Source organism: Heloderma suspectum, chromosome 3 (genome assembly GCF_057233095.1).
Source record: "Heloderma suspectum isolate Gila_16-S chromosome 3, 16-S_ref, whole genome shotgun sequence".
NCBI classification, from domain to species: Eukaryota; Metazoa; Chordata; class Lepidosauria; order Squamata; family Helodermatidae; genus Heloderma; species Heloderma suspectum.
Window position 1 is genome coordinate 25,728,763 of NC_139460.1, and position 20,362 is coordinate 25,749,124.

Here is a 20,362-nt window from a genome sequence, read left to right on the forward strand (position 1 = left end):
AATCAATCAACCAGTAAATAATGAGGTAGGAAACAGCCAATCCTATGCATGTTTACTGAGAAGCAAGACTTCCTGTGTTAAATATAGTGCACTTCAGGTAAGTGTGCATTGGATTGCAGCCTTAGAAATGAAGTTACCTCAGCCACAAAAAATGTGAGAAATGGGGCAGAAAGGTACACAGAATTCTGGAAGGCATATCGTATGCTTGCCAATTGAACCACCTTGTCTGCCTAGTTCCAAGCACCAGTCGTAACAGCTGGATAAAAAGTAAATGTAAAATATCCCATGAAATTGAAATCCAAATTAGACAGTTAAAATATAATCGGTGTGAAAATCCCCAATAAGTTCGTAGTTTCACATCAGCACTCTAAAGTTGGCTTAATTTGATAGGGATGCAGGCTTTGGTTAGTGTGTTAAGCGAAAGAATCAATACCAAAAGCCAAAGGATCAGGTAGGTTGGGTATGGAGGTGCCCTTGCATATGAGGTAACTTTGAGGATGTGATGAATAAGCTGCTCACACCATGTGGGAAAAGGTTTGACAAGAGGAAGGAGCAAACCTGGCATCTCACTGAATGAAGGGAACAATTTTTCCCCCCAGTAAATCAGGTTTACAATAAAATCAAAGGGAAAGTTAAAGGGTAATCATGAAAATAGTCAATGACATTGTGACATGCTATGACCTAGGACACTCTTCAATGTTAAAGGTATAAATAAAATATAGCTAATTTCTGCTTAAGTTGGGCAGCTGTTTTGCCACATTCTCCTGGCTGGGCTGGGAGCACCCTTAAAATGTTTAAATCCTGAACAGAGATGAGGGTAATGCAGGATTGGGGAGGAGGACTCTCGAACCAAGGCACACCACGGGTTTTACTAAATTCCCAAATGGGCTTCTTTTATTCAGAGGTCAAAAGAACAGGGTTTACTGATGGAAAACAAGGGCTAATATAAAAATAATATACACTCAAGCCTAAACAAAACAAAGTTGTTATAACTTCTAGCTAGGCTATCCCTATTCCTAGGGTCATTTAAAAGGTAGAACTATACAGGTGACAGTACCAGGCTTAGAACAAATCACCACCCTTAACTCTCATAAGAACATAAGAAGAGCCATGATGGATCAGATCAAGGGTCCATCTAGTCCAGCATTCTGTTCACACAGTGGCCAACCAGCTGTCAGCCAGGACAGCTCTCTCTCTCTTGCTTTCATTCTCTCAGGCTAATTGCCTCCTCCCTAACGGACAATTCTCAATGGCCAGAGAGGCTGTGTTCTCTGCCCGCTTCCCTCCCAGATTTTGATAAGGAGGTGTGGCTTTTCTCTTGAGAGACACCTCCGCAGGCCCAACTGTCAAGCCTACCAGATGACCTGGTAACACATATGCATTGCCAATTTGTAAATTTTATTTTTCATACATCCGCAGCCACAAATGCAAACTAAGCCACTTTTTCTATTACGTTATTCTCACTAGTGGCTAGCAGAATTATGATTTATTTACTTACTTATTTTTGCATATTAAAGCAACAATCCGTTCTAACCTATCGTAGTATTTGATCCTTAATTCTCATCCTTATATTTGATACTATCCTAGAATCTGATCCTTAATTCTCCAACAGCCCCTTTAGGCCACTTACACATCACCAAAAAAGAGAAAATGGAGGACAAAAGAGGGCACAGACTTGTATCAAATTTGCATATGCTAATTTGTACGAATACATGAAATTTAGGAATCATTGCTGTAAGTTAAATAGTAATACAATGCATATCTCACTGGAACAGGAAAGTCTATGACCACTTATGTGCCTGCTCAGTCTGCTATCCAGATGCTAACTGGATAGATGGACAGCTTCAAGGACCCCCTGCTCTCCTTTCTTATGGTTCTTTATCTTTCAAGTGGACTTAGACAGGGCAGCCTTTCAACTAGAGGGTATCTTCAAATAGGAGACTGCCCTCTAACAGCCCTTCAAATAGAGGACTGTCCTCTGTAAAGTAGGACACACGGTCGCCCTGAGCCTCTTCCCCATAAATTCAGTGCCTTTGCCAGGTGCCCGCCAGGGTAGCCTGACAGCTATTATGGAGATCTCATGGATCATTCTCTTAACAGTAATAAAAGTTAGATTAACATTTTCTGTCGATGGATGATGGTAAGAAGTCTTCATTTCTAAAATCAAATTTTCCAATTACTGTGTAATGGGCACCATTAAGAGTTACTTTTAAAACACAGATGTTTAAGTTAGGAAAGGAGAAGAGGTCAGAAGAATATGTTATTTCTTCAAAAGAGAAATATATTGTTTATGAAACAGTAAACTTGGCTGAAACTAATATTAATAAAAGTACACTTTCAACATTGGTAAACTCAAACGCTGGGCAAACTAGTCTCTGATAAATCCTTTAGCAACTCTTTATTTTTGTCCCCCGCATCCTCCACCTAAACAAACAATGCAATACTAAATACACTTAGTCAAAAATAAGTCCCACTGAATTCCATTGGACTTGCTCCCCGGTACGTTTGTTTAGGATGGCAGTCTAAAAATAGTTTTGCCTTTCTTTTGAAAAAATAATAAGTTAGCCTTCTCAGATGCATAATGATAACTTTTCACAATAAATCTTGTTGATACTGACAAGCTCCTTTTTAATGCTTCCAAGGGGATAGTTAAAGACAGCAGTGATTAAAATGCACTCTGAAAATGATAAACAAAATACCCTGGCAGTGTACTTTTAAAATGATTATCTGTCTGTGTTCACATTTGATGATGACACTGGTACACAGGGGGTGGGGTAGATGGGAGAGAAGACAGATATGGGAAAGAAATAGAGATAGCAAAAGAAACCAAGTTATCAGCAGATTAGCTGGGCAACGAATAATAAGAATCTAAAGCAGAGAGAGTCTTGCAAAAAAAATCGCACCAACGGGCACCACTGTGTCCACAGACACTTCCTTTGATGCCTGCCAAGCTCCCAGCCCCTCCTGATTTAAAAAATAATAATAACAACAAAAATTTTAACTGGGAGGCCTGCTCCAGTTCACCCCACCCTCAAGATGCCTCTAATTTATTTTTTTTTAAATGCTATCTCTATTTCTTTCCCATATCTGTCTTCTCTCCCATCTACCCCACCCCCTGTGTACCAGTGTCATCATCAAATGTGAACACAGACAGATAATCATTTTAAAAGTACACTGCCAGGGTATTTTGTTTATCATTTTCAGAGTGCATTTTAATCACTGCTGTCTTTAACTATCCCCTTGGAAGCATTAAAAAGGAGCTTGTCAGTATCAACAAGATTTATTGTGAAAAGTTATCATTATGCATCTGAGAAGGCTAACTTATTATTTTTTCAAAAGAAAGGCAAAACTATTTTTAGACTGCCATCCTAAACAAACGTACCGGGGAGCAAGTCCAATGGAATTCAGTGGGACTTATTTTTGACTAAGTGTATTTAGTATTGCATTGTTTTTAAAATAAATAGGAGATTCAGCCATGAATCTCTAGTATCTCATCTAGTTTGGCCCTAAAAGACTGGCAGGTTGCAAAGAGACATCACAGTCTTTTCTACTAAGATGTTAAAACTTAGCTGGAAAAACTGTAAATTCAGGAACGGCTGGAAGTACTCCCACAATTACTTAAACATGTGAGAAGATGGGTTAGCTTTAGATACCTCGTCTGATCAATATAATAATGAGGAATAATGATAAGTAAAAGCTACACAAAGGGGGAGGCGATTAAGGGCCTAAAGATTTCTAAGTAAGGAGATTTGAAAACCGCTAACCACAGCTAAGTCATCCTGGTTTAGTAACTCCAAAGGTGAGAAAGAGGGGCGACATGATACAGCTGTATACAATTATGTGTGGTGTGGAGAAAATGGAGGAGGAGAGGTTTTCCCTCTCACAATACTAGGATCTGGGGTCATTCAATGAAAGCTGAATGGGGGAGATTCAGGACAGAAAAAAGCAAGTCCTTCACATAGCACATGGGTTACTGGGGAATTTGCTACCACAAGATGTAGTGATGGCTACCAACGTGAATGGCTTTAAAGGGGAATTAGACAAATTAATGGAGGAGAAGGCTATCAATGGCGACTAGTCATGATGGCTATATACTACCTCCAGTGTCAGAGGCAGTATACCTCTCAATCCAGTTGCTAGGGAATAGGAGTTGGGGGCCACAATTGCACTAATGTCCTGCTTGTGCACTTCCCATGCGCATCTCGTTGGCCATTGTGGGAACATAATGCTGGACTAGATAGGCCTTTGGTCTGATCTGGCATGTCTCATTAAAATAAAGACTATTAATATTGACATTGATTGCATTAAAATGAACCACGGTTTCGAGGATTGTAAGGAATACACATGCTGAGTGTATTCGCTTCTCCTTCTTTCTCCCCTTCCCTCTACCTCATTCCTATAGGGCTGAATTCCTTAATTCCTGTTGGAATCAAGACACAGTTTCCTATGATATCCAAACCAGCAAATCGCACTTCGAGCAAGCCCCTCTCCCCTGCCCTGCCGCGCCCCCCGCAGCCAATATTGCAAATGCCATGGTTTGTAATTCTGGTTTGTCAGGCTTGCTCAAACCACAGTTTGCTGGCTTATAAATCACAGCAAACTGTGGTTTGAGTAAAACAGAAAGTAAGGAATTAAGCTCTGCACATGAAAGGGGGAGAGAAGCGGGGAGGAGAAAGTACACACACAAAGTGCTCACACACAATCCTCCAAACCACTAGGGAACTATTCCTGAGAGGGACAGGGGGAGTGCAACCCTGTTGATTCTCCTGGACCTCTCAGCGGCTTTCGATACCATCGACCATGGTGTCCTTCTGGACAGGTTGTCTGGGTTGGGTGTTTGGAGGCACTGCACTGCAGTGGTTCCACTCCTACTTGGATGGCCGATTCCAAAAGGTGGTGCTGGGGGATTATTGCTCTGTGCCACAGCAATTGTGCCATGGGGTCCCACAGGGCTCTATTTTATACCCCATGCTGTTTAACATCTACATGAAACCGCTGGGGGAGGTTATCCGGAAGTGTGGGCTGAGGTGCCATCAATAGGCGGATGACACCCAGCTCCACCTCTCTTTCTCATCAAACCCAGGTGAGGCAGTGGCTGTTCTGAATCAGTGTCTGGGCACAGTAATTGACTGGATGAGGGCCAATAAACTGAAACTCAATCCAGACAAGATGGAGGTACTGTTAGTGGGTGGTTCATCTGCCCGGCTAGGTGATATTCAACCTGTTCTGGAGGGGGTTGCACTCCCCTTAAAGGATCAGGTTCGTAGTTTGGGGGTGCTCTTGGATCCAGAACTGTCATTTGAGGCGCAGGTGAACTCAGTGGCACGGAGCACTTATTATCAGCTTAGGCTGGTATACCAACTACGCCCTTATCTGGACAGAGATAGCCTAGCTACAGTTATCCATGCTCTGATAACTTCTCGTCTGGATTACTGCAATGCGTTATACGTGGGCTGCCTTTGAAAATGGTCCAGAAACTTCAGCTGGTCCAAATTAGGGCAGCAAAATTGTTAACAGGGACTGGCCTGCAAGCTCATATTACGCCAGTACTTTTTCAGCTGCACTGGCTGCCAGTCCATTTCCGGGCCCGATTCAAAGTGCTGGTATTAACATTCAAAGCCCTTAGCGGCTTGGGACCAGGTTATCTTTAGGATCGCCTCCTCCCATATGTGCCTGCCCGGACCTTAAGATCATCATCAGTGGCCCTTCTCCGTGAGCCCCTGCCAAAGGAAGTGAGGTGGGTGGCTACTAGGAGGAGGGCTTTTTCTGCTGTGGCACCCTGGCAGTGGAATGAGCTCCCTAGTGAGGTTTGCCTGGCATCTACATTGTATTCCTTTCAGTGCCAGGTAAAGACGTTTTTATTTTCCCAGGTATTTTAGCATTTTAGCTTTCTAGACTTTTAGCTTTGCTGTTTTAAATCTGTATTTTAAATTCCTGCACTGCTGCTAGGTTTTATTGTGGTTGTATTGTTATATTGTGGTTTGAATGTTCTATATATTTTAAAGTGTTTTATTGTGTGCCGTTTGGTTTTAATTTTTGTGAACTGCCCAGATAGCTTCGGTTATTGGGCGGTATAGAAATGAAATAAAAATAAATAAATACATAAATACATAAATATAAAATAAAATAAAATCTCAGTGCTCATAGAATTCAAGATTGGGGGCAGAGAGCAATACTACTTGAACAGTCTCTATATTATCTGGGAAAAACAAGTTTCAGCTTAATGAATAGAATGCAGGTAGCATTGGATGCAATCTAGACATCATTGGAAGGAAGTACTTCTTCACACAGCTCATAGTTAAACTATGGAATTTGTTACCACAAGACGTAGTGATGGCCACCAACTTGGATGGCTTTAAAAGGGGGTTAGGAAAATTCCTGGAGAAGAAGGCTATCAATGGCTACTAGTTCTGATGGTTATATGCTACATCCAGTATCAGAGGCATTACATCAGTTGCTGGGGAACATAGGCAGGAGAGTGCTGTTGCACTCATGTCCTGCTTGCAGGTTTCCCGTGCGCAGCTTGTTGGCCATTGTGTCAACCAAATGCTGGACTAGATGGATCCTTGGTCTGATCCAGCATGGCTCTTCTTATGCTCTTATGTTCTTAGCTCAAAACAGGCAGCATCTCTCCAGGGTTTCAGTCTTTCCCTGCCGTCTACCTGGATATGCAATGGATTGAACCTGAGACCTTTTGAGTGCAAAGCATGCTCAACCACTTTGCTGCAGCCCACTGCTTTATTGTGACATAAACTTTCAAGCAGATTAATCATGAGAAGTACGCCTTTGCCTATAGACACAGTAAAAAACAGTCTTTTAATATGTCACAAGGCTCTTGATCTTCTTACTAAACAGATCTACTCTCCTGGAAATTTACTTTAAAGGCAATTGTATCCTGATGTAAACATTTGTGCTGGTGAATTTGCATGCCATGCTCATCTAACATCACTGGAACACCAACATAGGATCATGTTTTGTGATTCGGCTGTCATACCTGTTGATATTCTGCAACCTAAGCAGATTTGTCATGCTGTAATGTTGTAGCTTCCGAGCTGTCTCATTTCAAACGCCATTAAATGTACATGCTGTAGTTTAACAGGATTATGGTTTGAGCTGATAGTTTTTGTATATTTATATGTAGCTAATGCATAGTACAGAAACAAAAATAAAAAGAAATTATGTCTTTCAGTCACTTCCCCCTGTTCCCTGCCACTATTACAAATGAAAAACAAATCTAACTTAACATAATGTGTTTGCTGCTTTTTACTGAGAACATCACGGTGTGCGTGTTCCTGCAGTCACTCCATTAAAATAAATGATGGTAACTAAAGCATTGCTAAGTGCCTCTCTCGTGTGTGTATAGGCTTCAGTTTAGCCCAGTTTCAAACCTGCATGCAAATGGAGCACAGAATATATTAACAAGGCTGCTGCAAGCTCACGCCAACTAGTACCTTACTGCATGGAGCAATCCAATAAGCCACCGCTAGGAATGGCAGCCCAACAGCAACAGCAAGAACCACTAAAAACTTCACTGCCATGGTCTGTTGTCGTAAACCCGACAGATTCTCATACCAGATAGAGAGGAGCTGTTGCTGGCAGTTTGGATGTGCTACAAACTAAATGACAAAGAAGGAGCATAAGAGAACATTACCACTAATCCATCATGCATTTAAAAATTTAGCTTGCTAAAGAAAATAGTAAAACAGAAATAATCTAGGCAATCATACCAACTATCACAAAGGAAGTACAGTAATATGGACGGAAGAAACCACTGTGTGCAATATATGGCTATTTAAGGCAGGGAATTTTGATTATGTGTTCAGAAGACACACTAGATTTAGTTTTCAGCAATTTCATTCTTTGAAAGCCTTTTCTTCCAACAAGTTTCCCCAGAAGATTCCTACTACAAATAGGAACATAAAACTGCAAGGTTGGGTCAAGACAATGGTATATCTCATTCTGTACACCAAATTGGGACATGGCTAGAAAGATGTCCCTGGGACATTTGCAATCCAGTCATGATTACATCCCCACTTATTAGATTATAGCATCTTGTAGGAGAGGCCTACTGCCTTTGCAAATGTAAGATGCATTTAATAGTATCTGTAGTGAGTTGGTTAGTGAGCAAAAAAGTGGACTTCACAGAGTTCCTACATGCTGGTAGTAGACCTGTGTAATTTGGCTTAACGAGCAACTCAATAGTTAATTGAGAAGCTCTTCCATACAGGCCTCCAATCTACGTCTTTCACCTTGAAGCTGTTTTGACCTCAATCTGCTTGAGCAGATAGGTTTAGTTTCCCGTGAGAAACAAGCCTAGCCCCCCTTCCCTGCCCCCCGCTTCTGGGAAGAGAGTGTGTTTCTGTGTGCTCCTGAGCTAGTCAGGTCCTGAGCCAAGAAGAGACACCTATAAAAGCACGTCTGCAGGCTTTGTGCTTTGGTCTCGCTCCAAGGGGCACTACGTGGAGAACTTTTGCCAGTCCCAGAGGAACAATTTCCCGTCTGTTGTTGTGGGGCCCAGACAGACAATTCAGCTGTGCATTGGCTGAGGGGAAATGTGAGCTTTCTTTGCATACATATTCTGCATCCATTTTCTATCAATAAACTGTCACCTTTTTTGCACAACTGACAAATTCAATGGAGCTTACTTATTCCACATTTAAATAAGATATCTATAGCAGGCACCTCATGGACACTTCAGAGCAGGGGTGGGCAACTTGTGGCCCTCTAGAAGATTTGGTCTACAACTCCCATCATGCCTCACCATTGGCTGTGCTGGTTCAGGCTGATGGGAGTTGTAAGCCAAAAACATCTGGAGAGCCAAAAGCTGCCTCTCTTTAGTTTCCCCCCCTCATTCAGAGTTGGCTTAGAGTTTGTATTGGTTGTATGTTCACAGCTTTATGGACTCCACAATTACTACTGTTTATCATTTGTATATTCCTTTCCAAGTTACGGTATATTTTTAAACTATAACTGTATCATATGCCAACCCCAACCACCAAGACTGCCTGCTCTATGACAACCCCATTTTGTTGGTGTGAAAAATGAGGATGAAATGTTATGCAGTGTACTGAAAAAGTGGGACTTGAAGCCATATCTGTAACCTCCTAGTCCTTTTTTAAAATCTATTTCCTAATCAAGATGTATATACTAATTTTGGAATACGATATAGATTTAAACAAAAGTTTGGAGATTTATGCAGCACAGAAAAACAAAGGAAGAAATCTGCTCTGACAAGAAGGTTATTGGATATAAAATATCCATCAAATAATTTTTTATCTTCTGGTGGATTAGATTAGTCTTCTTTTGTTTCTTTATATAATCAAAGTTTTGTGCTGTTTCATAAGCTTAATCACATTTCCATCACTGTATAAAACTGCAAATTATGTAATTAATATAATTTCTGGACTATATACCATTGTTTTTACTGTGTGGCACCTCTCCCTTTCCCTCCTTAATATTCCCTTAATACAGGCTTCCCCAAACTCTTGCCCACCAGATGTGCTGAACTGTAGTTCCCATCATCTCCAGCTGTACAGCTATTCTGGAAACAGGGAAAGCATGCAGGAAGAGTCATACCAGTTAGGAGATATATTTTGCTTTGTTTAGAGTATGGGAAGTCATGCAGATTGCTCAGGGCCAGCACCTCTGTGTGTATAACCTGCAAGATACATAAATGTCAAATGCATTTCCAAACTACCTAGAAAGCTGCATTAAGATCTATCTTTGCCTCCCAGATCTTCGGGACAAGGACTGTAGTACATGGTGCTTAATGCTAGTTGAACTATTTGGTGCTCTGTACTACCAGTTTTGAATAAATGAAAAGGGATTAACAGAGGCATCTGCAACCCAACAACCTGCTTTTAATAAAGTCAGAGCTTACTTTTTTGACTTCATACTTTATGGCGAGTTTTAAGCGGCTGAGGCTAGGACGCCCGTGCTCCCCGTGGTTCAGTTCAACATCGCCATTTAGAATGGCTTCCACTTCTTCTGTGTTTCTGCACAAATCAAGAAGTCCGACCACAAAGTCTTTGCACTGCATTGACAGTTTTTTGTAATCGTTCTAAGAAGGAAAAGAAATTGGAGGTGAGTAAGCAAGCTCTCCAAAGACCCAAGCAATGCATAGCACAGTTGAGCCCTCAGCCCAGACAGTGCAGAGTATGGCATTTGGGGGGATGACTTACTAGAGAGAATCTTCCACTTCTGGGCTTGGTCTGGGTGTTCCTGCTTCCCAGGATTAAACGTATTTGGAACATCATGCCAGCTATCTCTATATGTATATATTAGTGGTACGCCGAAATCCCACCTGCCCTTTCACAGCATCTTTGTTTCCCTGTGAAAGAGGCAGCCATTTTTCTGCCTCTTTTGTTGGGTTGCTGAGCATTTCAGAGAAATTTCTCAGGGTACAGGGCTTCAGTGCTTACCTTACTGTAAGGAGGTGGCTGAGGGGTGTGTGTATGTGCTCTTTCTTTTACCCCGTTCTGTCCTTGCAGCCTCTCCAGCTGCTTGAACTTCTTTGAAAGGCTCCTAGAGATTTTGGCAGGACTTCCTCCCTTGGGGCTCTCCTGTGCAGCTGCCTGCTGAGTGCCTGAAAGCTGAGCGAGGAGTTATTGTTATTTTTCTTATTATTTTTCTTCTTCTTGTTGTTAAAAGGACTTGTAATAACAACATAGCAAAACCAAAAATGCCTCTCTCAGCTTTCAGGCACTCTGCAGGCAGCAGCACAGGGAAGCCCCAAGGGAGGAAGTCCTGGCTAAGTCCTCCAAGGGCTTTCCAAGAAGCTGAAGCAGCCAGTGAGGCTGCAAGGACAGAATGAGGTAGGAGGAATGGTAGAAGAAAGAACACCCCCATTCCCCTCAGCCACCTCCTTACAGTAAGATAAGCACTGAAGCCCTGCACCCTGAGAAATTTCTCCAAAATGCTCACCGTTTCCCACAAATCTTCGGGTGCAATTTCTGTCCCCCCCCCCCCATGAATGGTCAAAAATAAACAGCTAGAAAAATTCAGCACAGTGCTAACCAGGGACAATAGAACAGGGGGCTCTTAGATAGGGTAATGGTGATGGTCAGGTACCAATGAATGCTGTCAGGTCACTAGGCCAGAGGCTAAGGGATAGCCGCCTCCAAGAGATTAGAGAGGAATGTCAGGCAACAGAGGTGTGTGTGTGTGGGGGGGGAATCCTGGTCCCATGATGTGACTAGTCAATTGATGTTAGAGAGACTGTAACCCCCTTCATATTTTTAAAGGAACAGATTTTTATTTCAAAGCCCTTAATGGCCACAGTGGTAGTAATAATGCAACTGAATCTCCACTCCCTCCCTCTTCTCCATTACTTTAAAAATAATTTAAATTAATTTTGTAAACAAAAATACAGAAACAAACAGACCTAAGTTACAATTAGCAGAACATAAGGTGCTGAATGTTGACTTAGTTCAGCAAATATGATGAAGGTTGTGAGTTTTTAAAAAATGAAAGTAACAAATACTAATGTTGTTCAGGTAAGTGAACAAACATCCAAAAAGATGTTCAAGACTCTGGAGGCTGAAGATCATTTGTCTCTTTACTATTATATAGGACAAGTATGTGAACCATATTTTAGAACTGATCTTGCTTCACTAGTCTTCTAACAAGCTGAGGAGGCACTGCTTCAGGGGAGAGACACTGTTCCATCAGGGGTGAGCTTTTCCACCTGCTCTCCCACCCCCCGGAGACCTTATCAGCAAGGCTGAAGCTGCAGCTTGGGAGGAACGGCTTCAGGGGAGAGATGCTGTTCCAACCAAGGCGATTTTTTCCCTCATCTGCTCTGTTCCACCCCCCTGCGTAGGAAACCTTATAAAGAGACAAGGATTATTCCAGCTCTCCTTTGCCTTTTTTGCTGATGGGTTTTTTGCTTTTGGACAGGAAGAAGCTGTGTCCAGGCTTCAGAGTTGTTGTTTTAGTTTTAAATAGTTGCTGTGATATTTCTGATTTAGACTTGTATTTCATTTATTGTTTGAATATTGTATTTGTATATTTTTTGTGAGCCACTTTGGGGCCCTTTTGGCCAAAAGACGGCATAGAAATAGAGTGTAGCATCATGTAGCATAACATAACAAGCCCGCTATGCTGGGCCAACTTCTCCTCCAGTGCTAATTGCCAAATTCTACTGTACCCACGGTGTTAAAGATTCCCCAGTATTTCACAGTTTCAATATATGCTGCAGCTAGCATGAACAGTACAACCACTTTATATACAATACATGTTTGTGAAAGAGAAGAACACTCCCTCTGAGTTTGGTTGTATTATTTGCTGCACCACATCAGAAATTACACCAAAGACTCTGAGCCAAAAGTCTCCTAAAAACTGACAACACCACATGTGAAACAGGGACCCCTACTCTTTACATCCCTTCCAATATCTGTGTGACAAGCTATTGCTTATATGGTGGATTTTTATTGGAATGAGATGTCAACTGTTCATAGTTTCAGGATTGATTCCCTACATCAGCATAGCTGATGTAGTCTATAGTTAAACCATATTGAGTCCCCACCTCTATTACTTAAGTCAGTGACCACTTTCAGGGATAAAAATTATATTTTAATAACAAAAAACTTTCCAATATCTGGGAACAGCCAAAATTAAGGCAGTGGCATCTCCTTTGCAATACCTGACTCTGCCCATAAAGGAACGTTACCATCATGAAAGTAGAGAGTAGTAATCAATTATGAGATTGTAGTTCCTATCAGGAGCCACCAGTTCTAGAACCAGGAACTCTACCACCAAAGGATCCCATTGGATCCTTGTGACGTGGAAGGACTATAGAGGTTTCCAGATTAGGCTGGGACTCTGTGTGCGGTATCTTACCCTGAGGCTATCCAAGGCCAATCACTGGCAATTCCACATTTTGATAATTAAACTGAACCTCCAAGTTGAGATAGTATAGCTTAGAATACTAGATGCTGGGCAACAAACCTTAAAATCCTACTTTGGGGTTTCTCAAGACATCTGGGTGATAACTGCTGGAAACATGATACTGAACTGCTGGATGGATCATTGGACTGATCCAGCAGAGGTCTCATAACAACTCGCCCCTACCCTCAGACCAAAATCTTACCTTGAATTCTTTTTCAATGTTAGCGAGCACAGCCAGCTCATTGCTGAGTTCTAAGGCAGTCATTACTGGATCCTCACTAGACAAAGACAGGTAAGCAGGGCTTGCCAGACCTTTGTAGGCATTGATCCTAGATCTAGAATGGCTGAAAGAGTCATGCTTTTGCTTCATGTTGCATTCACTGCATTTGCAGAAGTAGTCATGAGGCCTCTCGATACGAGCTCCTTTCCTCAGCAGGGTGTGCACAATTTCGTACTCATGGCAGTGAGCAGCTAGGATGATTGGGGTCACGTCATGAGAGAAGCGCGTTCCATCCTCATCGTAGGCATAGAAGTCATCATGTTGTAGCTCTGATTGGCTGGGACTTGTGGCCAGCCTCTTGCCTTCGGCAAATGCAGGGTGATTCAAGATGGCTTCTACTATTCGGACATAACCTTTGCTAATGGCTAAGAGCAGGGCATCCCCAACACGTGACAGGTTCTCCTTCTTAAGCAAAATTTCTGTGATTTCCAGGTGCTCATTTGCTACAGCCAGCTGCAATGCGTTCTGCCCCATGTAGTCCACACAGTTTACATTCAGTGAGGTACATTCCTCCAACATTTTACGGATAACGGGAATATTGCCGTACTCTGCCGCTTCCAAAAAACGCTCCTCTTCAATGGAAAGGCTGGTTGAGTGGTCGTTAAACATATATGCTGGGCCTCGATTGGCAAGCCTCCGACCTTTCTCTCGAACTATTGTCTGTTGTCGGAGCCCATGTCTATTCTCAGCACCCCTACTGCAGGGAAAGAGAGAGAGAATTAATGCTTTGGCTTTTTTTAAAAAAAAATGTGCATTCATTATCACTTTGTAAGGGAAAATACTTTGAGCCTTACACAACATTAAAAAATATCTCTAGTCAGCCTCTTGCCATTTCTTTTATAAACAACAAAACCAAATTAACATGGGAAGCAACAATGAGCATACGGGCTGGCAAATGATCACAGGGGGTAATAAGAGAGCAGAAAGCAAAGGGTAATAAAAGTTATAAAATCAAACATACTAAAATATGTTTCAATGATTCTCCTTTCCTGAACTGCTTCACAGCCTCCTCCTTTAAAACAAAAATCTGAGCAGTCAGTTCTTCCAGTTCTTCCACTTTGTGGATGTCAATGAACCCCTAGGGATGGACAAATCTATTTCCAGTCCATGTCACTTTCACATGGGAGGGTAATAAAACAGCAACTTTGCATGATGTGTCTTGCACACACAAACAGTCTGGGTTGCAACCTGATTGCTCGTTTAGGAAACCATGCCCCTTTTCAAAATTTGCCATGCTTTCCCAAAGCTGAGTACCTTGTCCTGCTATTTACATCCTGTGTAATATTGCTTTCCCAATGGTCTGACTCCTACATGTCCCTGTCCTTTGCTGCTTCAGCTCCCTGTTCAGATACTACAGTCCACACATACACCCTGCCATTTCTATACTAGCTTCTACTCACCCATGCTACTTCATCTGCAGCCTGAACTGTGTGTGAGACTGCAGCAGTCACAGCCCTACTTTTGATGTTCAAATATTCTAGGGATGGGGGAGAATTTCTCCCCGAAACTTCGGGGGGCCGAGTGTCAACGCATTTGGTCCTCCGAAGGTTGTTCGGGGAGAAATTCTCCGCCCCCCCCGCGGGATGGGACTTACCTTTCATGAATGTCCCTCCCGGTGGCGGGTCCCGGCGGCGGTTCGGCAGGTCTTCGTCAGGGGCGGGGGCGGCTGCTGGTCTTTCGACCGGCTGCCGCCACCGCCATTACAAGAAAAGTAAAAAAAACAACAACGCCCCAGTGATAGGCTACATAACAATTAACGTAGCCTATCACGGCTAGATTTGCAAAGACAGCCGTGATAGGCTACGTTAATCGTCACGTAGCCTATCACGGGTGACTTAAAAAAAAAAAAGCGCGTACGGCTAATAGCGGCCCCCATAGGGAGCCACCATTCGCATTCCTTATTTGGTCCCTGTAGTCTCCGTAAAGATTTACGTAGACTACTGCGAAAATAAGGACAACGCAAATAGCTAACTTAGTCTCTTTCACAAATTATTCCCCCTAGCATTCAAAGAGTGCATATAGAGTAAATGGGGTTGGATGTTCCTGTTCTTGCTGGCTTCATGACTGACTTTCACATGTTGAGAAGAAGGGTCTGAAGGGGAAGTCACGTGCTTGGCCACATGCACTCAGAATCCCCCATGCAATCAGGAACCCTGCACAATCAGGGTTCCCGATCATTCATTCATTCATTCATTCATTTCATTTCTATACCGCCCAATAGCCGAAGCTCTCTGGGCGGTTCACAAAGATTAAATCATGTGCAGAATTCTAAGTGTGTTCAGTCAAATTGGTCGGAGTCTACTACCAGCCACCCAATCAAGGAGAAGACGAGGATGAAACTTTTGAATAGCAAATTGCCAAGGTTTCAAGGACGCATGATGTAGAAGTAATGGGAGACTTCAATTTCCCTGATATTTGTTGGGAAATTGCTATTCAATTTAGCAATTCTGCAAAACATGGCCCCTCCAAGAGAGTGTTGACTTGTGTTGCTGATAATTCCCTGCTACAGAAAGTAGAGGAAGGAACTAGAAGATCGGCTATCCTTGACTTGATCCTAACCAACAGAGATGACATAGTGGATAAAGGAGCAGTTAGGGGAACTCTGGGGGAAAGTGACCATGTTATACTTGAGTTCTTGGTTCTAAAGGAAGCAAAAGCCGAGTGTAGCCAAACACGTACCCTGAATTTTAGGAAAGCCAGTTTTAATAAACTCAGAACAATGATAAGTAAGGTCCCATGGCAAGCGACTCTAATGAGAAAAGAAGTCCAAGATGGGTGGGAGTTTTTTTAAAAAGGAAATTCTCAAGGCACAATCACAAACAATTCCAACAAGAAAAAAAAGGTGGACGACAACAGAAGAAGCCCATGTGGCTTCACAAAAAGCTTAGAGATGACCTGAAAACATATAGGAAGTGGAAGGAAGGCCAAGCTACAAAGAAAGAGTACAGGCAGGTAGCACAGAATTGCAGGGATGGCATCAGGAAGGCTAAAGCTGAGAACGAGCTGAAGTTAGGAAGGGATCCTAAAAGCAACAAAAAGGCTTTCGTCAGATAGGTGCACAGTAAAAGACAGAGGAAAGAAATGGTGGTTCACCTACTAAATAAGTATGGCAAAATGATAACAGATGACAAGGAAAAGGCAGAAGTGCTAAATTCCTACTTTGGCTCAGTCTTCTCCCAAAAGAGGGTCTATGACCCCCCTGGCAAAGGCGAAGTACAGGCTGAAGGGGCATGATTGCAACTTGAGATCGATAGGCATATGGTCAAGGAACACCTCATTACTTTGAATGAGTTCAAATCTCAAGGGCCAGATGAACTGCATCCTAAAGTAATAAAGGAACTGGCAGAACAACTCTCAGAACCATTGTCTATTCTCTTTGAGAAATCATGGAGGATGGGTGAAGTGCCAGATGATTAGAGGAGGGCTAATGTTGTCCCTATTTTCAAAAAGGGTAAAAAGGAGGAACCTGGGAACTACAGACCAGTCAGTCTGACATCAATCCCTGGGAAAATTCTGGAGCAGTTGATAAAGCAATCCATCTGTAAGCACCTTGAAAACAATGCAGTGATTACTTGAAGCCAACATGGATTTGTCAAGAACAAATCCTGCCAGACAAATCTGATCTCATTTTTTGATCAGGTCACCTCCCTTGTGGACCGTGGGAATGCTGTGGACATAATATACCTCGACTTCAGCAAAGCCTTCGACAAAGTGCCCCATGATATCCTGATGAGCAAACTAGCTCAAAGTGGGCTAGATGAAACAACTATCAGGTGGATCCACAGGTGGTTACAGAATTGGATTCAAAGAGTACTTATCAATGGGATCGTCTCAAACTGGGGAGAGGTAACGAGCGGGGTACCGCAGGGCTCAGGCCTGGGCCCAGTGCTCTTCAACATTTTTATTAATGACTTGGTTGAGGAGGTGCAGGGAAGGGGAATACTTGGCTCAACAACACTACAAGCGAGAAGGATCTTGGAATTGTTGTCGATCACAAGCTGAATATGAACTAACAATGTGATGTGGCTGCAAAAGAGGCAAATGCTATTTTGGGCTGCATTAATAGGGGTGCACGAAAGTCACTTACCTGGTCTTGCAGCTTTTCGCGGTGGGGGGGAGGCGCTTCACTGCTCCCCCCGCGAAGTTTAGGCCAGGGGGGGAGGCTTCCTGCCTCGCCCGGCCGAAATTCAGGCCGGGGAGGAGGCGCCTCGCCTCGCCCGGCCACGAAATAAAAAGTTAAAAAAAAAACAACGCCCCGTGATAGGCTACGTGACGATTAACGTAGCCTATCACGGCTAGATCTGCAAAGCCAGCCGTGACAGGCTATGTAAATCATCACGTAGCCTATCACGGGTGACTTTAAAAAAAAAAAGCGCGTACGCAAATGGCAGCCCCCATAGGGAGCCGCCATTCGCGTTCCTTATTTGGTCGCTGTAGTCTACGTAAGTCTTTACGTAGACTACGGCGAAAATAAGGGCAACGCAAATAGCGTTGCCCTTATTTTCGCCGTAGTCTACGTAATCTTTACGTAGACTACAGCGACCAAATAAGGAACGTGAATGGCAGCTCCCTATGGGGGCTGCCATTAGCCGTACGCGCTTTTTGTTTTTTTTTTAAAGTCACCCGTGATAGGCTACGTGACGATTTACGTAGCCTATCACGGCTGACTTTGCAAATCTAGCCATGATAGGCGATGTTAATCATCACGTAGCCTATCACGGGGGCATTTTTTTTTTTTTAGTTTTATTGGAATGGCGGCAGCGGCAGCCAGTCGAAAGATCGGCTGCCGCCCCCGCCCCTGATGAAGACCCGACGAACCGCCGCCGGGACCCGCCGCCGGGAGGGACATTCGGGAAAGGTAAGTCCCGTCCTGGGGGGGGTGCGGGGGCGGGGGGGTGCAGAGAATTTCTCCCCGAAACTTGTTCGGGGGGCCGAACACGTTGGCGCTCGACCCCCCGAAGTTTCGGGGAGAAATTCTCCGCCATCCCTATGCATTAATAGAAGTAAAACTTCCAGATCACGTGAAGTACTAGTTCCCCTCTACTCAGCACTGGTTAGGCCTCATCTGGAGTACTGTGTCCAGTTCTGGGCGCCACACTTTAAGAAGGATGCAGACAAACTGGAGAGGGTTTAGAGGAGGGCAACGAAGACAATCAGGGGACTGGAAACAAAGCCCTATGAGGGCATGTTTAGCCTTGAGAAGAGAAGCCTGAGGGGAAATATGATAGTGCTCTTCAAGGACTAGAAAGGTTGTCACAGAGAGGAAGGCCAGAGTCTCTTCTCGATCATCCCAGAGTGGAGGACATGGAGTAATGGGCTCAAGTTCCAGGAAGCCAAATTCCGGCTGAACATCAGGAAAAACTTCCTGACTGTTAAAGCAATACGACAATGGAACCAATGACCTAGGGAGGTGGTGGGCTCTCCCACACTGGAGGCATTCAAGGTGAAGATGGACAGCCATCTGTCAGGGATGCTTTGACTTAGATTCCTCCATTGAGCAGGGGGTTGGACTCGATGGTCTTATAGGCCCCTTCTAACCCTACTATTCTATGATTCTATGATTCCATGAAATGCACAAAGATTCTTCCTTCATACCTTCCCACTCAACGCACAAAGGTCAGGGTTAGGGGAAAGGGCAGTGCATGCCACTCTCCACACATTCTTTGAACATGTGGGGGGGGGACTTCTGGAGGGGTTTTTTTTGGTCTTGACTCAACCCCCTTTTTCTATTTTCATTTCACTTTTGCTATGGTTGAAACGCACCTCTGCTTTTTCAATCCGATTTCAAGTACCCCCCAGAAATTGCATCTATCTGTCATCCAAACCCTAGATGATAGAAGTCTGGACCACCACCACCCCGCAAAAGCCTGGTTTTTACAGCTCTTGGGAATTGTGTAGTCCCTGAACTATCCCACTGAGAACAACTCAGTGATGTACCTGAGCCTGGAGAGCAAACTTACTGTGCACTCCCTGAGCCTGTCTGACCAAGCTTGGGGAAGTTCCCACTTCTGACTGAGCTAAAGTTTAGGCAGCGTCCTTTCAAATACTCTTTGGGTATTTCTACACCAGCCTAAAATCCTGTATTTAAAACGGGGCTTTCTGCTTCCGTTTTAAATGCAGGATCACCACTGACTCTCTTTACATGTGCTTCCTTCCACCCTTCCTTCTCCCCGTATCTGAGTCTTCCATTATCTCTCATTGATCTCGCTCCTCTTCTTGCCACTTTAACTCTTTTCACGGAGGAAACTGAAGCAGAACACAACGGGGTAATTTGATAGCTCATTATCTGTGATCTATTTAAAAAAGGAGCAAAGGGCATTTAGTGCAGAAGGGTCATGGCAGGGTCATGGCGTCATGTAAAGAGCCCACAATCTTCTGTGAAGAAGCAATCTCAATTGCCTGATAAAAGCTCAGTGTGATGAAGCCCTTTATAAGCCCTCCCCACCCAGGCCATCTGTCTGCCACAGGGATGGGTATGGGACCTGACTGGGACTGCTACCATTCACATGAGCTGTGGGATGGGGGTTCTTTTCCTTTTTCCTGTGCATTTGATGTGGACAAGGGGTTTTTGGGGGGAGAGTTTAGATCCCTTAGGGTTAGGGTCTCTTAAGAGGAAGTGTTTAGTGAATTGTTTAATGTGGGTATGTGTTATTATTGGTACTGGATATTGTTAACTGACCTATTGGTATGTCTTGCTCTTAATTAAATTTTGATAGTTTTTAAGGGTGCAATCCTATGCATGTTTAGACAGAAAAAAGACCTACAACTCCCAGCATTCCCCAGCCAGCCATGGGAGTTTTAGGCTGTTTTGTAATGTATTATAATTGTGGCTATTGTATTTGTTTTCTGAACTGCTTTGAGCAAATATATTATTGAAAATGCGGTATACAAATACATTCACTATGACTATGGGCTGAAGCAGAACTTACAGGGAAGACATAAAGAGCTTTAGCTTAATTGGTTCCCTAAGCAAGCTCAGGAATTGCACAGATCCCTTGGTCTCAAGTCTCAGGATCTTCCCTGAGCTGTGTCCTCTGGGATAGTTTGAGGGTTGCCATTTCCTGGATCTTTAAAGACCAGCCTTCTTCGGATGTTTTTATGCAGCACTGAACTGTGATTAATGTCCAGAACTCTGATGAAAAGCAGAGAAACCCTTTTGATGTGTGTGTGATTTGCTTAGCTGTTTGATAAAAG

At 43.4% G+C, this 20,362-nt stretch overlaps 1 protein-coding gene across 1 annotated transcript in view; it reads right to left on the bottom strand.

Moving 5' to 3' along the window:
- Positions 1 to 20,362, bottom strand: part of TRPC6 (transient receptor potential cation channel subfamily C member 6) — a 145,512-nt gene that overhangs the window by 31,544 nt on the left and 93,606 nt on the right. The window contains exons 2-4 of the mRNA XM_084842669.1: positions 13,091 to 13,865; positions 9,881 to 10,060; positions 7,452 to 7,616 (exon numbers count right to left, since the gene is read on the bottom strand). Coding sequence (XP_084698795.1) covers positions 7,452 to 7,616; positions 9,881 to 10,060; positions 13,091 to 13,865 — 1,120 coding nt within the window. The remainder of the gene's footprint in view (positions 1 to 7,451; positions 7,617 to 9,880; positions 10,061 to 13,090; positions 13,866 to 20,362) is intronic.